Source organism: Podarcis pityusensis (genome assembly GCF_964106645.2).
Source record: "Podarcis pityusensis genome assembly, chromosome: 10".
In the NCBI taxonomy this organism is placed as follows: domain Eukaryota; kingdom Metazoa; phylum Chordata; class Lepidosauria; order Squamata; family Lacertidae; genus Podarcis; species Podarcis pityusensis.
Window position 1 is genome coordinate 66,294,305 of NC_138035.1, and position 24,695 is coordinate 66,318,999.

Genomic DNA, 24,695 nt, shown 5'->3' on the forward strand with positions numbered 1-24,695 from the left:
TAGGTTGCTAATCCTATCCTAGGCTCTGTGGTTTAGACCACAGTGCCACCTGTGTCCCAGTCATATCCTAGCTTCTGTTACTGTTCTGACAGCATGCAGAAATCATCTCTGAAGTGAATGGTAATAAGTATACTAATACAAGTCTAGATCCCTTCCCTTCCGCCTGACATGATATCAGAAAGTGACTCCCTCCTTTTTCTTTATACCTCCTTTTTACCTCCTCGATACAATCAGCTGCACACCCATTTATTTATGGCACCCTTTTTGGGTGCAATAAACTCCTCCTTCCACCCTTAGCTTCCTAACTTCCTCCCTGCCTTATCTGTGAATCATTCATTTTATTTGTGACGACTGCAGGGATTCAACTGCACTTTTCTCCTGAAGGAGCAGACTGCAATTTATTTATTTTTATTTTTGTCCTAGAGGAGGTGTTGCAGCCGTGAAACAAATGAGAGAAGAGGGAAGGTAAGACAGCGCTAGAGTGGCAGCTTTCAGAAGAATCTGCAGCGACGACTCGGCCGCATTTCCACAGCCAAGCAGAGACTGAAAGAAGCCTTGATCAATTTCAGGGAAGACTGCATAGCAGATGAGACATAATGCGAGCATCCAAAGACTAAGGTATAATCTGACCTACTTACTGCAAATGCAGAACAACAATGCATTAGGACCCTACAATACCTATTTGCATGTATTTTGAAAGAGAGAGAAAATACAGCACTAAACCATGTTCAGCCAGAACTATAGAAATGCAAAGACTGATATAAGCTAAAAACTAAAGCTGTTTGTCTATAGATTTAGCATTGAGATAGCAGAAGCACATTGATGCTAAATGTACTGGTAACTGGAAACTACATGTAACTGAAGTCACACGCTTAACTATTTTGCAGTTACTGGATGTGCTCAGTGCGCCAGCTATGTACTTGCAGGTGATGCAGCTGTTCCATTCAATCCATGACTGGCTCTGTAATCAATCCATATCAAACAGTCTTCACTCCATCCACCGGATTGACAGATTCTGGACAGATCTCATCACAGAACAAAGGTTGATGAGAACATTAAAAACAGAGGCCATCTGACACAGTGGAAGAGGCTGATGGAAGACTGTACAACAATAGTCTGGTAGGTGCACAGTATGCCAATACGTTCCAGCATCCCCATTACATGCCCCCTCTGGTGTCTTTTCAGCACCGTCCTTTTTCAACAAGGGTGCACATTTTTATCCCAGCCTATATCTGTCTTGGATTTGAAATGGCTTTTATTTAAGAAGCCGCTTTTCTGTTTTTTCAAAAAAAGGAAATGGTTTTTACCGTATTTACTCAAGTCTAATGCACATCTCATTTTTTGCCAAATTACCATATTTTTTGCTCTATAACTCACTTTTCCCCTCCTAAATAGTAAGGGGAAATGTGTGTGCCTCTTACAGAGCGAATGCAGGCTGCGCAGCTATCCCAGAAGCCAGAACAGCAAGAGGGATTGCTGCTTTCACTGCGCAGCGATCCCTCTTGCTGTTCTGGCTTCTGAGATTCAGAATATTTTTTTTCTTGTTTTCCTCCTCTAAAAACTAGGTGTGTCTTGTGGTCTGGTGCATCTTACAGAGCGAAAAATACAGTATGTTGCGAACATTAAGGTGTGCATTAGATTCGACGGAGCATTACATTCGAGTAAATACGGTACAATCCGGGTGCAAATGGGCAGTGCGGGGCCAGGTGCGCCCTCCCAGCTGGCCGTCACTGGGCCGGGGGCACGCTGCTCCATTCCGCTCCTCTGGCCGGCCGCAGCACCACTGTGCTGCTCAGTTCACGTGCCTCGCCACCTCGCGCACAGCTGCCACCCAGTCAGACTAGTCGGAGCTGAGGGCTGCGCAACTGGTGAATCCGGATGAAAGGAGGCCAGGAGGCTGCTGGGCTGTATTTGGGGTGGACACCTGAGCTTGGGCAGCCCGAGCATGCCAGTCACGTGGCCAGTCCTCAGTGTGCCCAGGCGGCGAAGGAGCCTGTGGGTCAGAGGGGTGGCAAGGCGGGGATTGTAAAAAAAGGAGGCAGCCCCTCCCGTAAGACAAGATAGTTTGAGGTGGTCAGTAGGGCTGGGGGATCTCTAATGTGCACCCTTTTTTGCCAAATGACATTGCAAAAATTAGGATGCACATTAGATTCGATGGCGCATTCGACTCGAGTAAATACGGTAGTAGTTTTTATTTTTGAGGTTTCTACTGTGAAAGCACTTCAAGATACTGAATTAAATAAGTTAAATAAAAAGCAGCCACACAACAGTGACTTCACTTACTGAAATTTATCACAAATGCAGCAAACAGCATGCTGGCATGGGAACTTCTAAAAAAAAACATGATAACATGAACCTGAATGAATGCTTTGATAACCGCAACATGTTCAACATTGCTGATAGCAGCCTCAGAAGGCTGATAAGCAGTTTCCATGCTGCTTTTGGATATGGTTTTCTTTCTTGCAGAAGATGCAGGTGTTATGCAGAAAAGCAGACATCAAATTGGCACCAGTGGAAGCTTCCCTCTCTAACCAAGTCATAACTGAGGTCTGCGTTGGGTGTTTAGGGAAGCACACGAGACACACTCCTGCATTTTAACTTCTTGTTCAGCTCTTGTCACAATATGCAGCAACAGTGACTTTTACTCGCAAGTAAGGAAGAGATTTTTATTTGGGCTAACAGTGGTACCGGCTCAACAGCAAGCACAAGGCCCAGAAGTCAGGCTTTCAAAGCACATGAGCAAGGCAAGAGGTTCCTAACTGTGGTAAGAATTCACTTCTGCACCACCTTGTTCGTTACCCAGGTGGAGGAACAACCACCTTTTGAAAAACCAAAGAAGTCCAGCATCCAGATTCAGGGGCCCAGCATTTATTATAGCTATTGCAACAGGACAACTCTCTATGCCAGTTGAGAAGGTCAATGGAAGATACAGTGAGGTCCCAGCAGTTGAGGTGCCCCTCCTGCCAAGCTTTTAAGGAAGGGCCAGGGTGGGCTCACACCCAGGACCCTAACTCTGTCATCCTACTGTGGATGCGTACACCCACTCTCTCATGGAAAGTGCATCTGATCCCACCTACAAATGTGACATCTGGTCCTCAGCAACAAGACTGTTTCCTACCCACCTGAGTCCAGTTCTGACACCTCTTCTTCCTCTGGCTGGTCAAAGTCCTCCCTCCCTCCCTGACCAGGAGGGATGATGGAGACAACTGGCAGATCTGTTTCCTCCTCTCTGACATTTAGAGTCACAAGGGGAGGATCGCCATCCCTGAGCTTTCCACTCTGTCATTTGCTCCTCCTCCTCCTCCTCTTGTGCCTGGGGCTGCCAAATTCGGTTCCTGGTGGAGCCAAGCAGGCAATGACACCTGTGTAGTTTGGCCTATAGACACTCAGAAGAGTTTGCTATTGCTGCGGAGAATAACCATATACTGTTACGGCTACAACATGGGGTCATGGCCATGGGGGAAATGTTAACACAGATTTTAACACAGATTTGAGAGCCAGTGTGGTGTAGTGGTTAAGAGCAGTAGCCTCGTAATCTGGGGAACCGGGTTCGCGCCTCCGCTCCTCCACATGCAGCTGCTGGGTGACCTTGGGCCAGTCATACTTCTTTGAAGTCTCTCAGCCCCACTCACCTCACAGAGTGTTTCTTGTGGGGGGGGGAAGGAAAAGGAGAATGTTAGCCGCTTTGAGACTCCTGAAGGGGAGGGAAAGGCGGGATATCAAATCCAAACTCTTCTTCTTTATACAATTATCACACGCACACACTTTTTAAACCTTGATGTAAAAAGCAAGTTTCCATTTTGTAGCTGAAATACTGCAATAATTCAGCGTGGGCAAAAATATATCCCACTGTACAATAATATGTAATTCCTTGCTGAATTCATGCTTTTTAATCACTGCAATTGCTCCCAATTTATTAAATGAACTACTTTAAATTCATGAAGTTGGCCAAATTAAATATTTTCAGGTCACTGGGGCCATTCTCTAAATTAGACCCATGTTTATAGTAGTACTAATTTCCCCTCAGTATGCTGGCACAAATGACTATTACCACAGCAAATAGGGAGGTACAGTAAATACCTTCCTATTTTAGTTTTACAAACTCCTTCTGAAATTTGCACATTTTAGAACATCTTGGCTTTCTCTGTAATAGGATGGTTGTTTTATTAGTTGCTGTGAGGCTCAATTTGTTTTTATGCTCTGACTTCTATAAACACATTAAATGATCAGACTTTCTTCTCTTTTTACATTTGTAAAGAAAATCTATATGGAATACTGATCAAAATTGCAATTTACATATGAATTTACACACACACACTATCCAATTCCCAAGCATATAAGAAGAAGGCATAAGATGAGGTGGGGAACTGAGGTGCTAATGGACTCCAACTCCCATCAGCCCGTCACCAAGGCCAATAGTCACAGATTATAAGAGATACAGTTATGCAACATCTGGCAAGGGCACAGGCTCCCTATCCTTGGTCTAAGATGAGTGTAACCTAACATATTTCAGTGAAGGCTATGCAATGTCCTTTGTAAGTAGCATGTACCAGTGCTCAACTATGAATGTAAACATGTTCAGGATACAGTCTATCCCAATGCAAGCAAAGCATACAGATTTAATAAGGAATGATCCGATTACTTTATTGGAGAATAGACAAGCGGCGCAGGGAATACCAACAGGACAAATGAGGAAAGCAGGACCTTAAAAGAAATACGGTACTGAGAAAATAGTTTTAGGAAGAAGCTATTTTCCTTTTGAAAAAGCTTAAATCTAACAACAACATACGAATGTGGAAAAATCACATCGTTTCTGGGGTAACGTTGTGCATTCATAAATGTTTGAAGTGTTTTGTACACAGTAAAGGACCAACTGCCTCAACTAAATTTGGCTGGGAGCTGTGGAGATACTTTGTAAAAGCAGCTGGCCAGGAAGGTCGCAGTAGGACCTGGGAGATCAGGGCTGAAAACCGCAGCCAGACATGAAGCTCACTCGGTGATCTCGGGCCAGTCAGTACATCTCAGCTTTACCTTGGGAATGTGACCAAATTAGGAATGGGAAATGGCCCTGTAACAAAATTAGCAAATATCATGGTAGAAATGGAGGCAGGAGAGAGTTCAAAGGCACAGGAGGAAGGAGAAGTGAGTACAATGTTATTCCAAAGGTCCCCAAACACTCTTCAGCAGATTTTTTTTGGGGGGGGGGGAGGGAGGATGCACAAGTGACTGCAGAGGGAAGGGGGAAGTAGTGAAAACCGTTTCTCATGCTTTCTGCTAACAGCATCCTCTGCCGGCTCACAGACTTCTATCAGTGGATATATACCAATATCAGGAAAAACCCAGTTCTTAAAATGATTAATAAATATTCCACCTTTGTTGAACAATTCAGAACTTACATGTTTCAAAATATATGGAACATAATAGTTCAACGTAATGTTTTATTTCGCTTCCCTGAGCTTTGTAGCATCGTGTTTAGACAAGTTTTATCATCTTCATTTGTCTGAAGTAGCATCAATGTCTTCAAATGAAATAATGTTTTCTAATCATCATACATTTTCAACAGACACAGAATCGAGATTTCAATGAGTGTGCACTTGCATTTTTTGAAGCAACACTGCTTACTGGATACCTCTGAACTGCTGTGTTTCATTTCAATTTTTACCATCAACCAAGAGCAACCTTCTGGTTCATGTCTCAAACCCAAGTGTCATGGGGCTCTACAGAAGCACTTAGTTCCCATCCCCAAAGTCCAAACTCATTACATTCAGTCAACAGCACAGAACTCTTAAGATACAACAGGATTTTGTAGCCAGAAATTGGTCATTTTGGTCGAGTTTATTTAACCGCTTCCTAGCTTGAGTTTTTGCAGACAGGATTTTCGAGGCATTCATATGACATTCTTGAACTTTGAGACTTCTATCTAAAGTATTGATTTCAAAAGGTGGAGGTGCCCCTGAAACAGATATTCAGGCTGTTGGGCAGATGAGCAGCCTTTCAGCAAGAGGAGGCAGAAACCCTTGCTCTATATCTACTGAATGGAAGAGGCACATGGTCATCACACAGTATGGGAAAAGCGAGAAGGAGGCTATCACCATTCTTCCCCAGAAGTAGGTGACTGTGCTAGACTGCAACCCCCTTGAAAAAGCCTGTATAAATAGGGATTTCAAGAATGCTCCTTATTTCTCCTTAACTGTTACTGTTAAAATGTAGTCTGACCCTCAAGTTATCCAACAACAGGTAGTAATTTGCCTGAAAACTACGAATCGCATATATGTATTTAACAGGGCAACTGATCAAGACTGGTAACAGTTGGAACTGTCAAGTTATTAGGACTCTGATCTGCTAGGATCCATACCCTGACAGGGTTTATTGCTGCAAAACTGTTTAGCATTTCACAACACAGCAGAACCAATCAACATGGAATTGTGCATGTGCTTTCTAGTGACAGATTCAAAATACAAGTGCATGGGATTTTCTTTCCCCGAGCGAAGAGTTATCAGTGTTCAATTGAGCAAAATGTTTAACAGCTGAGCACTAAATGGCCTGAATGCTGCCATCTCTTGGAAACATCCTAACAAAAGTAACTGAGAAATTGGGTTTGTTTTGTTTTGTTTTTTAAAATCGGCTCTAGAGCGAAGACCAAAACAAACCATATTCTTTGTCTCCTCACACTTTCTTCCAAGACTTTGATTTGGTATTCACTTTTTATTGTCAGTGCCTAGACTTTTTATCCTGCATCAGTTCTTTCAAATACCACAAGGAAATCCTTGGGCAAATACAATCACATAAGGGACATTAGCCCATATTAAACGCGCTGCCTCAATTAAAATAAAATCATTAATGGAGACAAAACCCTTTGGTTAGTATGCACTTCATTATGCGTTTCGCTATTTCAAGAATTCAAAAAGCATTCCTGGGGCAGATACCAAGAGCTGACCAATGACATTACAAGGTTAATAGCCCCGACCTAATCATATTAGAAATATTCAAGTTTCAAAGAGAGTCTATTGGAATCTGCATTTTATTAAACTGCTGAACAGTGCAGAAAGATGGCATTACACACTAAACTTATGCTTTATGGGATGAAAATGTTAGGATCAGAGACTCCGTAGAACAGAGTAGACTCGAAAATGAAATGTTGCATAAGCTAGTGTTAGTGGAATGATCCTCAAAGCCCTTAGGTGCAGATTAGCCTATACAACTTTGTCCTTTTCAATCCTTTGTTTTCTTTCAGGCCACCTTTCGACCCTGAAACTGCTATAATTGCAGCTCTTCAGAGACAAAGTGAAGCGATATGTTGCTGATATGCTTCTTAGGTTGCTATGTTACAGTGATTATCTAATTAGGTACCTGCCTGAAGTGAATAATAATGGCAGCATTTAAACAAATCGATAAAATACATCCAATCAGTTCTTGGCAGGCCTTTATACCAGTTTTTATATATACTGGCTTAGAGAATAACCATTCAACTTTATGCTTGGGCAGCTCCATATAGGACCTGTATACCGTAAATGCTGACATATAAGACAATCTTTTAAGTGAGCCCATTTAATTGGTCTGGAAAGCAAGTTCCACTCTCTGAAAGTGTTGATAAAATAGAAGCTAATATAATAAAACATTAATGCTGTTTTTGCATCTTCTCTGAAAGCAAACAAAAGGAGAAGAAAGAGGGCAATTCTGCTAGCACAACAGTAAAAACATTTTCTAGATGTTGCAGGTTAAACTTACTTCAAATAAAGTGATTGTAAGGTTAACACATGAGCAAAGTTTGCCTAGAACATTCTGCCAAGTTTTTAAACGAATAAAGATGAACATCATAGTAAACATTGATTCAGAGTTTCACGATGACTTACAAAATAAAATGAATCAACAGAAATGTAACATCGCATACATGTAATATAGCAAAAGCAGAAAATAAAAAGCTGTTTGAATGCACAACAAATCACAAGCTAGATTGCCATTTCAGAGAGCATAAAAGTTGGTTAAAGGCACATTCTTGAAAAAAGACACCATATGTAGTTCTAGGAGTCTCTCCAGTTCCAGAAACACTCCTAGAACTACATTCCCGATTCTTCTAGGACCACAACCACATCCAGATCAGAAAAAAACTAGGATATCTCCTTATCACTATCATTTCTTTCTTGAGGTAGATTGAGAAGACCACCACCTCCCCCCCCCCTCTCTCTAACACACACACACACAGAGAGTATAAAATCTGAGGTCAGGAGATAAAGGTAAAGGTAAAGGGACCCCTGACCATTAGGTCCAGTCGTGGCCGACTCTGGGGTTGCGGCGCTCATCTCGCTTTATTAGCCGAGGGAGCAAGTGTTCAGCTTCCGGGTCATGTGGTCAGCATGACTAAGCCGCTTCTGGCAAACCAGAGCAGCACAGAGAAATGCCGCTTACCTTCCCACTGGAGCGGTACCTATTTATCTACTTGCACTTTGACGTGCTTTCGAACTGCTAGGTTGGCAGGAGCAGGGACAGAGCAACGGGAGCTCACCCCGTCGCAGGGATTCGAACCGCCAACCTTCTGATCGGCAAGTCCTAGGCTCTGTGGTTTAACCCACAGCGCCACCTGCGTCCCAGGAGGTCAGGAGATAGTGAAGCTCAATTTCACCAAAATACAATGACAGTACATAACACACGTACATACAACCCGGATAGCTAAAATCTAAGCAGTTTTTTCATATCTAATGCCAGTTCAACTGATGCCTGAATTCTGAACTTACAGTACCTGCCATGCCATCTTCTAAAGTGATCACGCCTGTAAATTTGCAAAGGGCTTGCTATATTAGAGCCTAAACCAAAGTTTGGCATCATAGTAGGCTGTAAGAAAAGTGATTCTGCTAATTGTAGCCACTGTCCTGGGGTCAGAATGTCTTAGGCAATCCCATCCCATGATTTCATCTTAGCTAGAGATTGTCATGGGAATGGCATGTTATAGCTATACTGGGTTAAATAGACTGGATGTTTAAATCAGAATATTCCCCTCCTTCACTACTGAACATTTGTGTCAATTCTATTTAAGTTTCTGAAAAGGTAGATTTAATGTAGATAAATGTAGAACATTTCTAAGTGCAGTACAACCTGTCTCATGATTTGTGTGCAAGATGTAAAATTCATTAATTTACATTGTCTATGCTTAATTGATCACAGTGCTAAATGACGACTCCCTTCATATTCACCCCCATGACTTTGACGTTGACTTATTGTTCATTTCTTTAGCTAAAGCTGGGACATTTGAAATTTTCACAGGACTGAAGAAAAATAGATGCAAACGCTTGACAGTGCCAGGAGATAAAATAATTGTGCATGAAATTTAACTTATTCAACATTAAAATACAATGAGAACAAACGACTCGACATATTAATTCTATGTAGAACGGTATAATGGCTGAAATTGAAGGAAGTGTGGTTTCTGAACCACACTAACATATGCCTAGACTTACCTTTATTAATGTGAGTTATATATGGCTCTTTCTGGACTCAGCTAAAGTTATAATAGCAGCTTTATGTTGGCCACTGCTTCACTAAGTGGTAAGTTCACAAGAGCGTATTTTATTGCAGCCGAAAACTCGGGACATTTTGATTGATCAGCTTAGATCTAAAGATGAACCCCCTAAAGTTCAGGTGTCTATGTCCCAGAAATAATTTTCAAAGGGGGGGGGGGGGAGAGAAATTAATGTGACCATATGACCGGCTGGATGAAACATAGCATGTGTTGGAAGTTCCATGCGAACAGGAGCTACTCCAAATTACCTCTGTGTGTACCGTATTTTTCGCTCTATAGGACTCACTTTTCCCCCTCCAAAAATGAAAGGGAAATGTGTGTGCATCCTATGGAGCGAATGCAGGCTTTCGCTGAAGCCTGGAGAGCGAGAGGGGTCGGTGCGCACATTTCCCTTTCATTTTTGGAGGGGGAAAAGTGAGTCCTATAGAGCGAAAATAAAATTATGTTCAGTAGTGAAGGAGGGGAATAAAATTATTTCTGCAGCCTGAAGCCCGGGGAGCACAGCGCCAACTCCTGCTGCGCTCCCTGGGCTTCAGGCAGCTATCCACAAGCCTTTGGGCTCTGAAGGCTTGCGGATAGCAGCCTGTTCTGGGGGCTGGGGTCGGGGGAAGCTCGGGCTTCCCCCATCCCCAGCCCCACAAGCTCTGGGAGCGGCGGCGAGGTTGGGCGCAATTTCGCCGCCGCTCCTGGACCTGTTCTGGGGGCTGGGGTTGGGGGAAGCTTGGGCTTCCCCTGCCGCAGCCCCACGGCTGGGGGGGGGAATAAAAAAAATTATTTCCCCCCCTAAATACTAGGTGTGCCCCATGGTCCGGTGCGCCCTATGGAGCGAAAAATACGGTACAATGTATGCAGGCAAGATTTATGACAGTGAAGGTAACTCGACAGCCCCTGCTGTGAGAGAGGGCACATCCCTTTTATCTCTCTGCAAAACTCCAGTGGGCCAGATGAACCAGCTTTGTATCCGATGGCAAAGTGGCCACTGCTTCTTCCTTCCGTTGCCTTTTCACCTGGAATAAGCCGAGTCGGTACTCCGACAACGAAACAAGCCTGCCAGCAACATAGTCACACAAACCATATAAAATGCATAGTCCCTCGATTACTGTCCCTCATCACAGTGGTGAATGTCTCTTTGCTGGAGGAAATAGTCCCAGCTGCCTTGAAAGAGGCAGTGGTTCTTAAGAAGTCCTCCCTGGAACCTGAGCTACCATCAAATTGCCAATATCCCATTCCTGGGCAAGGTGTTTGAGAGGGTGGTGACGGCACAGCTTCAAGTGTACTAGGATGGAGCCAATTACGTGGATCCATTACAATCTGGTTTCAGTGTTGCATTTCAGCTGTGCAATTCTCTCTCCTTGGAAGCACAGATGGCCACTTTGCCTACTAAGAACTCATCTTTTCCCCAAGCTTTTGTAGGAGCTGACTGAGTCTGCTCTGAATAGTACACTATGTATTATTCTAGTGCTACTAGTTTTGCCATCTGAATTGTTTCCGTGTTGGGGTTTTTTGTTATGTTTTTTATTCCTGCTGTGAATAAGCAATCTATAAATTCAATAAATAAAATAGTTTCATCTGAAACAAGGAAGATGTCTGCTTATTTCTTTTCCTGAAAACAAAGGCTACTTCACTTACTTGAAAGTCTCTTTCCTCTAAGATCTCCTTCTTCCATCTGACAAGGAAGGCAGCACACACATATAAATGGAAGTGAGAAAATCCCTCTGGTTCAGACTGAGAAAGAGAAAGAGAAAGAGAATTTATGTATAACCAGACAATAATCATTGTGATATTCTGTCACTTTTCTAGTTACTCCAAAGTTAATTAGCTCCAGGAGCTAAAATTGTTGCTGATTTTTATGATTGAATTATTAAATCAAACTCCAAAATCAGATCCCAAATAATTTTATCTTTACTGCAGGTGGGGAATTGCTCACCAGGAACCAACACTATTTCAGAGTACTCTATCCAATTATATAAAAGGCATGCTATATCAATTAAGCTTTGCAGTAAGCATCAAGTAAAGATTTCTGGTGTCAGTCTTTGTTTTGAAAACTGCCTTAATTGTGCCAGTGAACCATCTTTTGTTAAGAGGAATAGACGGTGGGGTTTTAATCCTGTTTATTCTCCTTGACTTCTTGATTGTCTTTGTCACCATTTAGCATAGTAACATTATACACTGCCTGCCAAAACTGAGAATATGAGCATCACACTGTGATGCTTCCATTCCTACCTGTCAGAAAGGAGGAAAGTGCTTGTCCCTTGAGACCCAGCTTGTGGGATACCACAGAGATAAATCTTATTTCCCAAACTATTTAACATGAACATGAAGCTGAGATCATTAGAGCTTCTGAAGTTGAATGTCCGTTATATCATGAGAAATCCAGGTAATTACAAGCCAGTTGGCCAAAAAATTTTTCCAGGTAAATTGGTGGAAACTATTACTACAGGTAACACATTATTAAGCATATGGAAGAAAAAGTCTTGCTGAGGAAGAATCAGCATTGCTTCTGCAAAGTTAAATCCTCTGTCACAAGTATTTGACATCTTTGAGTATGTCATGATGTACATGGACTTGCACAACGCTTTCGACAATGTCCCTCTATCAAAGGTCTGAGTAAACTTAGCAGACACAGGATAAGAAGTTGGGTTCTCCTATGGATTATTTCTAAATAAACAGGAAATAGGGGGTAGAAGCAAACAGACAGTACTCAAAATGGAAGTAAGCTGTGAGATTCCCAATGCTATTTAAAGTCTTCATAAATAATGAGGAGAGTGGGATGAGCAATGAAATTCTGGCATTTAAACTTGAGAAACATGGAATACCTTGACATCACATTCACTGGTGAGGTCTGAACTGATGGTGACTAAGCAAGAAAATCTGGAGGTCATGGTGGATAGTTCAATTAAAACTGCTCTGAAAAGGGCGAATTGCAATTGGGGATTCTTATTAGTATGCCACTGAATGCCAATTGCTGGAGAATAATAGCAGAAGAGTGCTATTACTCTTCAAGCCCCATTTGTGGACTTCACTGTGGACATTGTGGACTTCTGACCCAAGTGAACTCTAATGTTCTCAAATGGAGGTGGGGGGGGGGGGGTATAAGCAGTTTCCAGTCTAGGTCCAAGACGAACTAAACAAAGCCAGAGAAGAAACTGAACACAAAGTTCATCAGAACCTTCAAATAATATTTACCAAAACTGAACACTGCTGTTATACAAGCTACATCCAATGGCTCTTTCAAAATAATTGTAAAACATGCCATTTGCTCTTGATATTTTCCGTTTCCACATTGCGTTCCAATACTGTTTTCCTAGGCTCTTTTAAATCAAATCAAATGGGCTTAAGTATTCAATTCATTAAAGGAAAAATGCATATGCCCTTTAGATTTAAGAATTCATCATGGTTCAGAGATAAAACTAGGCTACAAAGTATTTCAAACGGATAGTCTTGGACAGTTTTGGAAATTGAGCAAAACACCTAATGCATAATTGCCTTTCCCAACACCTGCTACCTATTATAACTTTCCATTTGCAGCCCTTGAAGTTATGACCGGTTTCATCTTTAAATGTATAAAACGGCGGGCCAATAGCTGAAAGCTATTTTTTTAAAAAAAAATAAAAAATATCAAACATAAACAATGACCTTGATTTAAAAATTTTAGCAAAAGATCTTAAGACAGATGTACAGCCTTCCAGAAGACTTATTCTGAACATATTAGGCATGACTCGGAGCGCATCACCACAGAGGCATCTGTCATCATCAATAAAAATCATTTAGAAGGTTAGCATCACAAATATTACATTGCCTTGCAAAAGGTTTATCGCTTCTGTGGATGAAATCAAAGCCATTATTTCTGACTTGGCCCACAAAAATCTCATGAATTAATCAGGGGATGGACGTAGATCGGTGGGAAAGTTAAAGAAGTAAAGCAGAACATGTTTGTGGTAACAATGCGCCCCAACAGTAGAAAAAGAAATTGCTTTTATCTATAGAATACTGCTTAATTGGTGGTGTTGTTGTTTAGTCGTGTCCGACTCTTCGTGACCCCATGGACCAGAGCATGCCAGGCACTTCCACTGCCTCCCGCAGTTTGGTCAAACTCATGTTAGTAGCTTCGAGAACACTGTCCAACCATCTCGTCCTCTGTCGTCCCCTTCTCCTTGTGCCCTCCATCTTTCCCAACATCAGGGACTTTTCCAGAGAGCCTTCTCTTCTCATGAGGTGGCCAAAGTATTGGAGCCTCAGCTTCAGAATCTGTCCTTCCAGTGAGCACTCAGGGCTGATTTCCTTCAGAATGGATAGGTTTGATCTTCTTGCAGTCCATGGGACTCTCAAGAGTCTCCTCCAGCACCAGAATTCAAAAGCATCAATTCTTTGGCGATCAGCCTTCTTTATGGTCCAGCTCTCACTTCCATACAGCACTACTGGGAAAACCATAGCTTTAACTATATGGACCTTTGTTGGCAAGGTGATATCTCTGCTTTTTAAGATGCTGTCTAGGTTTGTCATTGCTTTTCTCCCAAGAAGCAGGTGTCTTTTAATTTCGTGACTGCTGTCACCATCTGCAGTGATCATGGAGCCCAAGAAAGTAAAATCTCCCACTGCCTCCATTTCTTCCCCTTCTATTTACCAGGAGGTGATGGGACCAGTGGCCATGATCTTAGTTTTTTTGATGTTGAGCTTCAGACCATATTTTGCGCTCTCCTCTGCAAGTGTATTTCGAAATGGAAATTGTGGGCTGCACATTGCCATGCCATGCAGCGAGTGGGGGGAGGGTAGCAAAGTTAAAATTTGACGCCCCAGCCCTCGTGCTGCCTTCCCAAAGCTGGAAGCTAAGTACTGAGCTTTGGGAAGGAGGTGCGAGGCTCTGGCAGGGTCCTAGCTGGGAAAGTGCTAACTAGGCTTTGAGAAGGAGGCTTTGAGAAGGAGGCAGGAAGACTCTACGACCATATCAGAGCCTCCTTTCCAAAGCCCAGTGCCTTGCTTTCGAAGCCTTGGGAAAGCAGTGCAAGGGCTGGGAGGGGTGTCAAATGTTGCCGAGGGCCGCCAGAAAGGCAACGAGGGCCACACGCTGGACCACGCTGGTTTAAAGGGTCAATTCTTAGCCTTGGAAGGGGCTACAAACCTAACACCATTTTTATATTATTTCTAATAACTTTTAAAGTTGTAACATTTTAGACCTGCAATATGAATCTTAAAGGTATCAAATATTAACAGTATTCTTTCAAGTGTTGTTTTTTTTTTTTAAGTACCATACCGTAGAAGTTAAATATTTAAGACAATACGAACTCTGAATAACTTTTTGTCATCAAAAATTCCTACCCTCTGAAAGGTAGAAAACTTTCAGGGGAAATAATTTTATGAGTCTAGTCTAGGTAGAGGAAATTAAAACGGTTAATTTCAGGCTGAAATAAACCTAACAGCAACTGCCTCTGATAGCCCTTCAACAAAGCTCATTCACCAACCAAGATTGTTTCACCTGGAAAAGAACATTTCTAGACTCACAAAAGGTCTGATGTTCCTGGAATGAAGTCCAAAGGCATCTTCTACTTTGGAATATAGCAATATAGACATACCCCAGGTTGAATATGCTTCAGGTCAAGCATTTTCAAGTTACGCTCCGCGGCGACCCAGAAGTAACGGAACACGTTACTTCCGGGTTTCGTCGCTTGTGCATGCGCGGAAGCAGCGAAACGCAACCCGCACACACGCAGACGTGCAGTCGCGTGTTACGTTCTACTCAGAATGCAAACGGAGCTCCAGAACGGATCCCGTTTGCATCCAGAGGTACCACTGTATCCTAAACTTGAGATTGTCGGATAATACGGTTGGCTAAGAATGCAAGCATCCACAATTCTATTCTTTTCTGCCCCCCCCCCCTTTTAGAATAAACAGAGGTTGACAACTTGACATTTCATTTAGCGTTAGGGGAGAAATGACAAGTTTATATAATATTTCCTCCCTTCTTAAAACACATTAAATTGTTATTTGCAGATTCGTCTCCAACAAACATCCTGCAATTTATAAACCATTTAAGAATATCAGAAAGACACATCTGCAGTAACTGATCATCCCTCCAGGGAAAAATATAGGTATTCCCAATTGTTAAACCTGCTACCAGTGGTAATGGCATTCATCAGTGATTTTCTTGTGAGCTTTTACAATGGCCTTGCTACTTGACTGCAACCAGCTGTAAAGCTTCTTTATTCTGTTATCACATCCGCATGAGGGAATGAATGCCAAGGATTCAATAGTCCTGCTAAGGAAACAGAGTCACACAGTTGGAATAGCAATAAGTAGACTCAATTGAAGGCATCCTTTCACAGTCCCTCGCTTTTGCAGAATGAATGCATGAATGACAAAAAATTAAAAAATTAAAATTCTCAGGTGCAGATGCTGAGGAAGATATACAAAATATAAATAAAATATAAAGCAGAGCATGTCACTGTTTAAAGAGAAGGGTCTGGAGAGGATATAAACTGATGTAGCATCATAACAGAGATAAAACTGACAGGCTTTATTTTGCAATTGAGAAATTGCAGAGGAAAAATCCTAGAACCCATTCTATTAACAATAAGATGCTTTGAATTTCAACCAGAGATCATACTTCCTAAAGTATCGAACACTTTTTATGCTTTTTTAGGGGATGGGAGCCTTCATGGTTTCTACGTTGAAGATAACTGAGATAAGCAAACTGGGGTAGTATTGTAGGTGTCTGAATTCTTATTTACTTCCAGTGCTTATAGCTATGCAATCACTCAGTCAGTTTATTACGGCCACAGACCGGCAGTTTAAAAATAGCTAAAATGCAAAATTATAAAAGCAAGATAGAATAATTATAAAAAAAACAAGCCGGAATAAGAGCAGGGAGATAAGAATCGCTGACCAGCAGGTTAAAAAAACTAGAATTCTAACAGTTGAAGACCGGGGAGGAAGAGTCATGTGTCTGAAACACAAGATTACATAAAATGTAGCATGATTCTGTGCATCTGCTATTACCCATAGAAAAAACATGATAAATCAAGGACAGCAAGCCTTATAGAGGTAACATTACTATTACATTTATAGCTATGCACAAAAAAGTGACTTGTTCTGCTGGGTTAAAATGTTTAAAAACTGGTCCTAATTAGAAACAGCGAAAACTGATGTGGACAAGATCGATCTTGCACATTTAAGACAAGCCATGAACTTCCTTGCTTACCCAACAGCCACAGTTCATCCATATATCTGACCAGAAACCAAACATCAATGACAAGAGGGAGAGCTAGGGAGGTGATCTGGAAGCACTGGGCAGGCTGCCAAGGAAACCACTTGCCAGACCGAGCGACTTTCATTCATGCCTTTGGACTAGTGGAAGGTTCTCAATTTGAAAGATTTAGATTTCATACAAAGCAGAAGCTCAATTCCTGATCATTAAACATTACTCCACTACTGCAGCTTCTGCATAGACTCTGTACTGGAGTCTTCTCACTACAATTCCCATCAGCCTCAGCCAGCACAGCCAATAGTCATGGATGATAGGAACTGTAGTTCAAAACATCCGGTCAGCCCAAAGAGAAGGCTCCTATGCTATGTTTCAGATTCATTTCAAGGTGCTGGATGAAATGTTAACATCCTTAAATAGCTCAGTTCTGATATATCTGGAGGAGTCCCCGCTTATTTCACATCACCAATATCTGGCACTGTCTTGTGGTCTGGTCAGTGCCTGGGTGGAACCCCTGAGTTCCATGAGGATGAAAGGCAGCATAAAAATGTAAGAAATCAATAAATAATATCAATCAGAAGAACCTCTTACGTGTACCATCTGTGAAACAATTTAAGACCACAACAGCCTGTGGGCAAACCTTCTTAGCAATTGCTCTTCAATGGAGGAAGCCTAGAGCTGATTAGGCAGTGTGGAATAGGTTTTAATATTTGATTTATTTTAGTTAATGTTATTATACTTTTTCAAAAAACTATGTTTCTATAAATCAGATCAAAAATTGCCACACATTTTTCCCCCTTTTGTACCAGTGAATCACCTCTGAAGAGCTCACTAAGGTCAAATGAATACAGTGGTGCCCCGCAAGACGAATGCCTCGCAAGACGAAAAACTCGCTAGACGAAAGGGTTTTCCGTTTTTTGAGTCGTTCCGCAAGACGAATTTCCCTATGGGCTTGCTTTGCAAGACGAAACCTCTTGCGAGTTCTTGCGAGTTTGTTTCCTTTTTCTTAAAGCCGCTAAGCCGTTAATAGCCGCTAAGCCGCTAATAGCCGTGCTTCGCAAGATGAAAAAACCGCAAGACGAAGAGACTCGCGGAACGGATTAATTTCGTCTTGCGAGGCACCACTGTATTAACCATTACATTTTTACACTGCTACATAGACATTAAATAACAGAGGTTTTCTTCCTGGTACTTTCCAAAAACTTCTCATCCGCTTGCTAGTTAAACCTTTGTAACGATTACTTCTTCTGAAACCCATTTCACTGTGACGAGAGTCACATCCTTGCTTTTTGCATTGGGAAAAAATACTCTTATACCAACTCCGATCCCTGATGAATATTTGGATGTGGGGGCTTTGCAAGAGAGATTCCTATACCAGCACGATTAAATTAACACAAATCAGTTTTGGCACCATTTGTTGCCATGGGAAAGACTGACAGCAGCATCCACAGATGAATTAAAATTAATAGTGGCATCATCATGCCTTTTCATCTTAACTTCCTGAAATGAAGGTCATACAACTCCAAACGGACCTGATGGAACAAAGGTCCAGTCAATATCCCATTTAAGTGGTCCAATTCCCACTTAGTGGAGCTGGATTGTCGCTTTATTTTATTTTTATTTTGAATTAGCACATATATGTATATCTGACAGAAGTTGCATTTTTAATGTTTCTGTGGAAGCAGGCTTCAAAACTAAATTTTCTACTTCTTAAAGATCTCTGAATTGCCTAAGAAGAAAACTAGTACCACAATGTACCCTGCCAATTTAGAAATAACACTGCAGTAAGTTTTTCCCCAATTCGGCATGTTGCTAGACATATGCTAGGTGGAGTTCCTTTAATATTATATTTGCATATTATTGCAGTACAGAGCTTTGAGCAACCCAGATTCAATGTACATGGGTATGGAATGCAAGCATGTTTTTAATCTGATTTTGTGGTCTCCTGAATCCTGAAAATGCCATGGGTTAGAATAAAGGAGATGTTGCACACCTGTAACATAGGGGTGGTGAAATGGATTTCACTGATAGGCAGAAATAGAACTCCCCCAGTGTCACAGTCTACTTTAAAAGATGACCACAATCTGGGACATGTTTGCAAAAAATGGGACCTTATTAGGTGCTATCCTAATTTTAGTCCCTCAGATGTACCGTATTTTTCGTCCCATAGGACACTCCGTCCCATAGGACGCACCTAGTTTTTTGGGGGGGGAAATAAAGGGGGAAAAAATTTTCTTTATTCCCCCCCCAAACCAGATCGGGGAAACCAAACCAGGTTGGGGAACAGCGGTATGGCGGCGCTCCGCCTCCCCACTGTCCCCCGAGCTTGTGGGGCTGGTGCTGGGGAGAAGCGCACTTCTCCCCAGCGCCAGCCTCCAAACCAGGTCGAGGAACAGCAGGATGGCGGCGCTGCGCCTCCCCGCTGTCCCCCGAGCTTGTGGGGCTGGCCGATGTCTGCCTGAAGCACGGGGCGCTCTGCTTCAGCACGCCCCGCGCTCCGTACAGCAGGCTGCTATCCGCAGCCTAGGGAGCCCTGCGGGAACTCTCGCAGGGCTCCCCAGGCTGCGGATGTCTGCCCGGCGCACGGGGCGCGGGCTTCCCAGGCTTGCTGAAAGCTTCCTGAAGCCTGGAGAGCGAGAGGGGTCGGTGCGCAACGACCCCTCTCGCTCTCCAAGCTTCAGCGAAAGCCTGTATTCGCCCCATAGGACGCACACAGATTTCCCCTTCATTTTTGGAGGGGAAAAAGTGCGTCCTATAGGGCGAAAAATACGGTATCTTATAGGCAATTGCACCCACATCCATCTCTCTTTCTTGAGGGGAAAAAAAAAGCCTGCTTGTACTATAGAAATCATAACATTTCAGAAACTGTACCCTGAATCACTAAGGTGTTTTTCACACACAGTGTGGAAGTACCTGCTGAGATACTTCTTCAGAGTCAGGAACATCATTTGCTGCTTTGAAGTGGAATTGCCCTGCTACATATCAACATTATGGAAAGTGCCTTGTGACACCATAAAGCCTAACAAATTTATTACGGCATAAGCTTTTGTAGACTACTGTGCATTTCAGCAGGTACGGGTACTGCTCACCCGAGCTGTAGTTGTGTCTCTGTACACACACCCAAACACTCGGAAACTACAGTGATATATATTACTCCCACACACAAAAAATATTTGCTGATATCACAACAATCCTGGGCACTGTCTTGCCTAATAACAAATGCAGGATGATAAAAAAAAATCAGTTGTCCCGTTCAACCCACAAGTGGCTACTCTTAATGAATTTCCAAACACTACGACTCTGTACTAACCCAGCTCTGGGAATAAAGTGCATGTTCAGTGTCTGGTGGGGCTGTGAGAAAGTCAAGAGTTTTGGGGGTGTATACACGAAGAATTGGGACGCAGGTGGCGCTGTGGGTTACAGAGCCTAGGACTTGCCAATCAGAAGGTTGGTGGTTCGAATCCCCGCGATGGGGTGAGCTCCCATTGTTCGGTCCCAGCTCCTGCCCACCTAGCAGTTCGAAAGCACGTCAAAGTGCATGTAGATAAATAGGTACCGCTCCGGTGGGAAGGTAAACGGTGTTTCCGTGCACTGCTCTGGTTCACTGGAAGCGGCTTAGTCACGCTGGCCACGTGACCTGGAAGCTGTACGCCGGCTCCCTTGGCCAGTAAAGCAAGATGAGCGCCGCAACCCCAGAGTTGGCCACGACTGGACCTAATGGTCAGGGGTCTCTTACCTTTACCTTTACCCGAAGAATTTAAAAAGATGTTCAGAAACTCAACTGAAAAGAATCCAGAGGCATTCTTACTGAGCACTGTAGGGGAAGACACCCCACAAGAAAAGATTATTTCTATACGCTACAGCCGCAGCCAGACTGTTGTTAGCAAGAAATTGGAAAGGAGATACCATCCCCACAAAGGAGGATTGGATAAACAAATTATGCAAATTTATAGGATCGGCCAAACTAACGGCAGCCAGAAGGAACCAATCTAACCAGAATTTGAGGAAGGAATGGCAATCTTTTGAGGGTTATATGAAAAAACACTGTTCCAAAGACAATATGTTGTTATGCCTAGATTAAGTATGTAAAGATGATTCAATATAAAGTAAAATCAACAGTGACCAGATAGGGTTTAGTATAAAGACACAACGTATAATAGATATTAAAGATTAAAGGATGCCGAGCTGAGGTGGGAGGAAGCCACATGGGTATATAGTATAGTTTCAATTAATTTGATAAGCACAGAGTTTGAATTTATTAATATGTAACTGTACGATGTTACAACTGTAACTTTTCGTTCTTGAACAATAAAATGAAAAAAATAAACAAATGCATGTTCAGATCAGTGGCACTGGCATGAGCACCAACATGGTTCCACAGTAGGCCAACATCTTCAAGCCTGACTTAGAACACCACTTTCTCAGCTTCTTTCAGAGCAGCTCCTCCATCCGAGATAAAAACATGACATTGAATCATCTGGAATCATGGACATCATGGACAGAAAGCATCTGTGCTATTCTATCAGGACTTCCCCAAGTTCAACCTTACCATAAAGGTAAAGGTAAAGGTACCCCTGCCCATACGGGCCAGTCTTGACAGACTCTAGGGTTGTGCGCTCATCTCACTCTAGAGGCCGGGAGCCAGCGCGGTCCGCAGACACTTCCGGGTCACGTGGCCAGCGTGACAAGCTGCATCTGGCGAGCCAGCGCAGCAAACGGAACGCCGTTTACCTTCCCGCTAGTAAGTGGTCCCTTTTTATCTACTTGCACCCAAGGGTGCTTTCGAACTGCTAGGTTGGCAGGCGCTGGGACCGAGCGACGGGAGCGCACCCCGCCGCGGGGATTCGAACTGCTGACCATGCGATCGGCAAGTCCTAGGCGCTGAGGTTTTACCCACAGCGCCACCCGCGTCCCTACCTTACCATAGAAGAGTCCAACCAAGAGCTCACTTTCTGTACACCACTCTGCAGGTACGTAGATATATGAGCACCACCATATACAGGAAGCCCACCGACAGCTAAGCATACTTACAGGCTTCGTGCTTCTGCCCAAAACACACCACAAATCCACAGGACCACAGCAAAGATCTAAGATGAAGCCACATTAGGCTTGGACAGAGACTGACAACCAAAAATATTGACATCTGGCATTCCTTGGACTACAATTACTCACCCGAAAGAGTGAAAACACAGATCACACAAAGCCAGATTGGTAACCAGGAATTATCTACCATAGGAAAGACATAGAAGCAGCTGTCAACACCTACAGCTCCCAGGTAAAAGCTTTTGTGTATCATCAATTACCTACAGCCCATATGGGGAAAATGACACAAACTGAATTAGGCTGAACATGCTTAGAAGCTACTGTGCCACTGGAAGTACTGCCTGATTAGTGTGTAACAAAACTAAGGCTTCCCTATTAACAAAAAGATATTCATATGAAGCTATGCTATATCAAGGAAACATCCCCCCCTCCAAAGTCTACACAACAGTGTGATGTGACAGAGAAAGAGCAGCACTAAGAAAAAACTTGGATGTGATAGCATATGTGATGCAACAGTCAAGATGATACTCCGGATTATGAACTTCAGCCACAGAAAGGGCTGTTCTGCTTTTATAAATTATAGAAGGAGGAGAGGGAAGAGACAGTGGTAGGAAGAATCTCGAGTACTTTCACTCCTTTAAATTGAAGCTGCCAAGAGTCATCTAGGGAGAAAATGTCAGACAGACAAGATGGAATGAAGCTTTGAACAATACAATCAAAATCACAAGAATACTTGAGAAGGGAGAGGATAACTCTAAACCCCAGACTTGTTATTCCACTGATGAAATGCAAGCCCAAAATCAAATTAGCTTCACATTCTTCCTGCTGTGCCAAGAGGCTTATGCCAAGCAAAATTGTAAGTTGCTATAAAACAGAACTAGGCTATGGAATAAAAGGATGGGATTCATCAGTATTTAGGATCACTGCCTCAAAAAAACAATAATGTACATGGAATCTTTTTGTTGCAAGGTTGTGTTTAGAAGCTTTCTATGCCACGCTTAATTTTGGCAACAAACCCCCATTACAATATCCTTTCTTTCAGCAAAAATATTCTTCCAATTTTTGCTTTTAAAACAATGCACAATAATGGCCGTTTAGGAACATTACTGCCAACATTTTGGCCCCTCTTCTAAACTTACTCAACCTTTCACAATCTCTACCGCAATCCAGCACCACCTATCTGTTCAGGAGGTGATCACAGAGATCCTTGCATACAGCAGAGTAATGGTACTCTGCTGCTGAGGAAGCAAATCTGGGTAAGTAGATATGTATTAGTTTCTTTTTCATGTTATCTGCCTTCTGCTCAACCTGCCACCTACAACTCTCTTGCCTCTCTCTTCAACCTCAGTAACACCATATAAGGACCACGCTTGATTGCATTAAAAAAACTCAACACCCCATAGTTCAAGGAGGAGGGAGGAGGAAGTAACATTGTATGTCTGGTTACTCCAGCCACCAACCCAGAAGACATGAAATTAGTTGCTCTCTTCAGCCACTTGGGATTTCCTGTTTCACTCCCACTCTTGCTCTGGACAAGGGCTCGGGGTTAGCAAGACTACGGGGATAAGGCAGAAGACAAGAAACCACTTCTCTTGGGAGCTGTAGCAAGACATTGCTTTTTGGACAATGAGGCTCGGATCATTTTCAGACCTTAACAAAGACTTAGTTTGTGTATATATGCTCATACTTTGCCTTTTATTAAAAGTTTAAATGTGGAGATATACAAAGACATCTCTATTGGGGAGGGGATTTGTTTGGGATATTTTTTCCTGGATTAATGCGGTTATTTAGGAGCACAACCAAGCATGCTTGTGCACCTGTATATAGTTATACTCAGATTTATACACTACATTTTCCATGTCATTAGCTGCTGAATGTTTTAACTTTCCGTTTACGAGTGAGATTTTTATTCCAGTGCTCACCTTTACAGCTACTTACAGACTTAAACCATTAAACAATGTTCAGCTCCCTTAATTGGGAAAACGCATGTAACCCAATATTAGACTAATCAACACTTACTATGCCTCTAACAAATTATATGAAATAAAATTTAGACACATTAAAATAATAAGCCAGTTGAGAATGCCTGAGTCTATTTAGCTAATTGGGCAAGACAGTTGGATATTTAATAACCACATATTAGGTTGCAACAACCAAGACTAACAGTTCAGATTTGTCCTACATGCCATCTTTCAGAAATCTTCAAATGCTTGGAAATGCAATACATCTCCCCACTGCCTTGTTTCGTTTTCTAGTGAACCACTGACCACCACCATTACAGCAAAATACTTGCTGCAAGTATGAAGATTTAATCTGTACAGAATCTGAATAGTTTACTTCCTGAAGACTGCATTATTTTAATTAATATTGTATTTGAAATAATAATCGCCAGTCTTCTCTTTGGAAATAATCAGGAGCTCTCACTTTCAATAGAAAGCCTCAAGAGGAGGCTAATATAACTCGTCTCATGAACAGACCAGTCTTGCCAATTAGTAGGCATCTTCAGTCTAATGCTGGGGTATGCAAGAAAGCATGGGAAATGGCAGAAATGGAATTGTTTGGTGAAAGATTAATTCAGAGTTAATCAACAGAAAACTACAGAGTTCCATATAAAATACCCCTCCTATCCCTTGAGCCCACCTTCTCCCATATTAATCTGCCTATGCACTTGGGCTATTTCTGGAGGTCCTATTTTGTATCCTACTTCCCCATTCCCAGACGTGAGCCAAATGGATGCAGAGGATGGAGCCTTGACTGTAATGGTGCCTAGATTGTGAGATTCTTTTCTGAAAGGGGGAGGGGTTTGCTGGGTTTCACAGGGAAACACACAGAAATGGAAGCATCCAAAAATGTGAACAAAAAGGGGGGGGGATGTTTCTCAGAGATGCTGGAAAGAATGGTAGCTTATTGTTATATTAGCCCAACGCGTTTCAGCTCCAA

The 24,695-nt window shown here is 42.5% G+C and overlaps 1 protein-coding gene across 1 annotated transcript in view; it reads right to left on the reverse strand.

Moving 5' to 3' along the window:
* The window catches only part of TBC1D22A (TBC1 domain family member 22A), a 118,393-nt gene that overhangs the window by 19,280 nt on the left and 74,418 nt on the right, over positions 1-24,695 (reverse strand). The window contains exon 12 of the mRNA XM_081023714.1: positions 11,144-11,239. Coding sequence (XP_080879840.1) covers positions 11,144-11,239 — 96 coding nt within the window. The remainder of the gene's footprint in view (positions 1-11,143; positions 11,240-24,695) is intronic.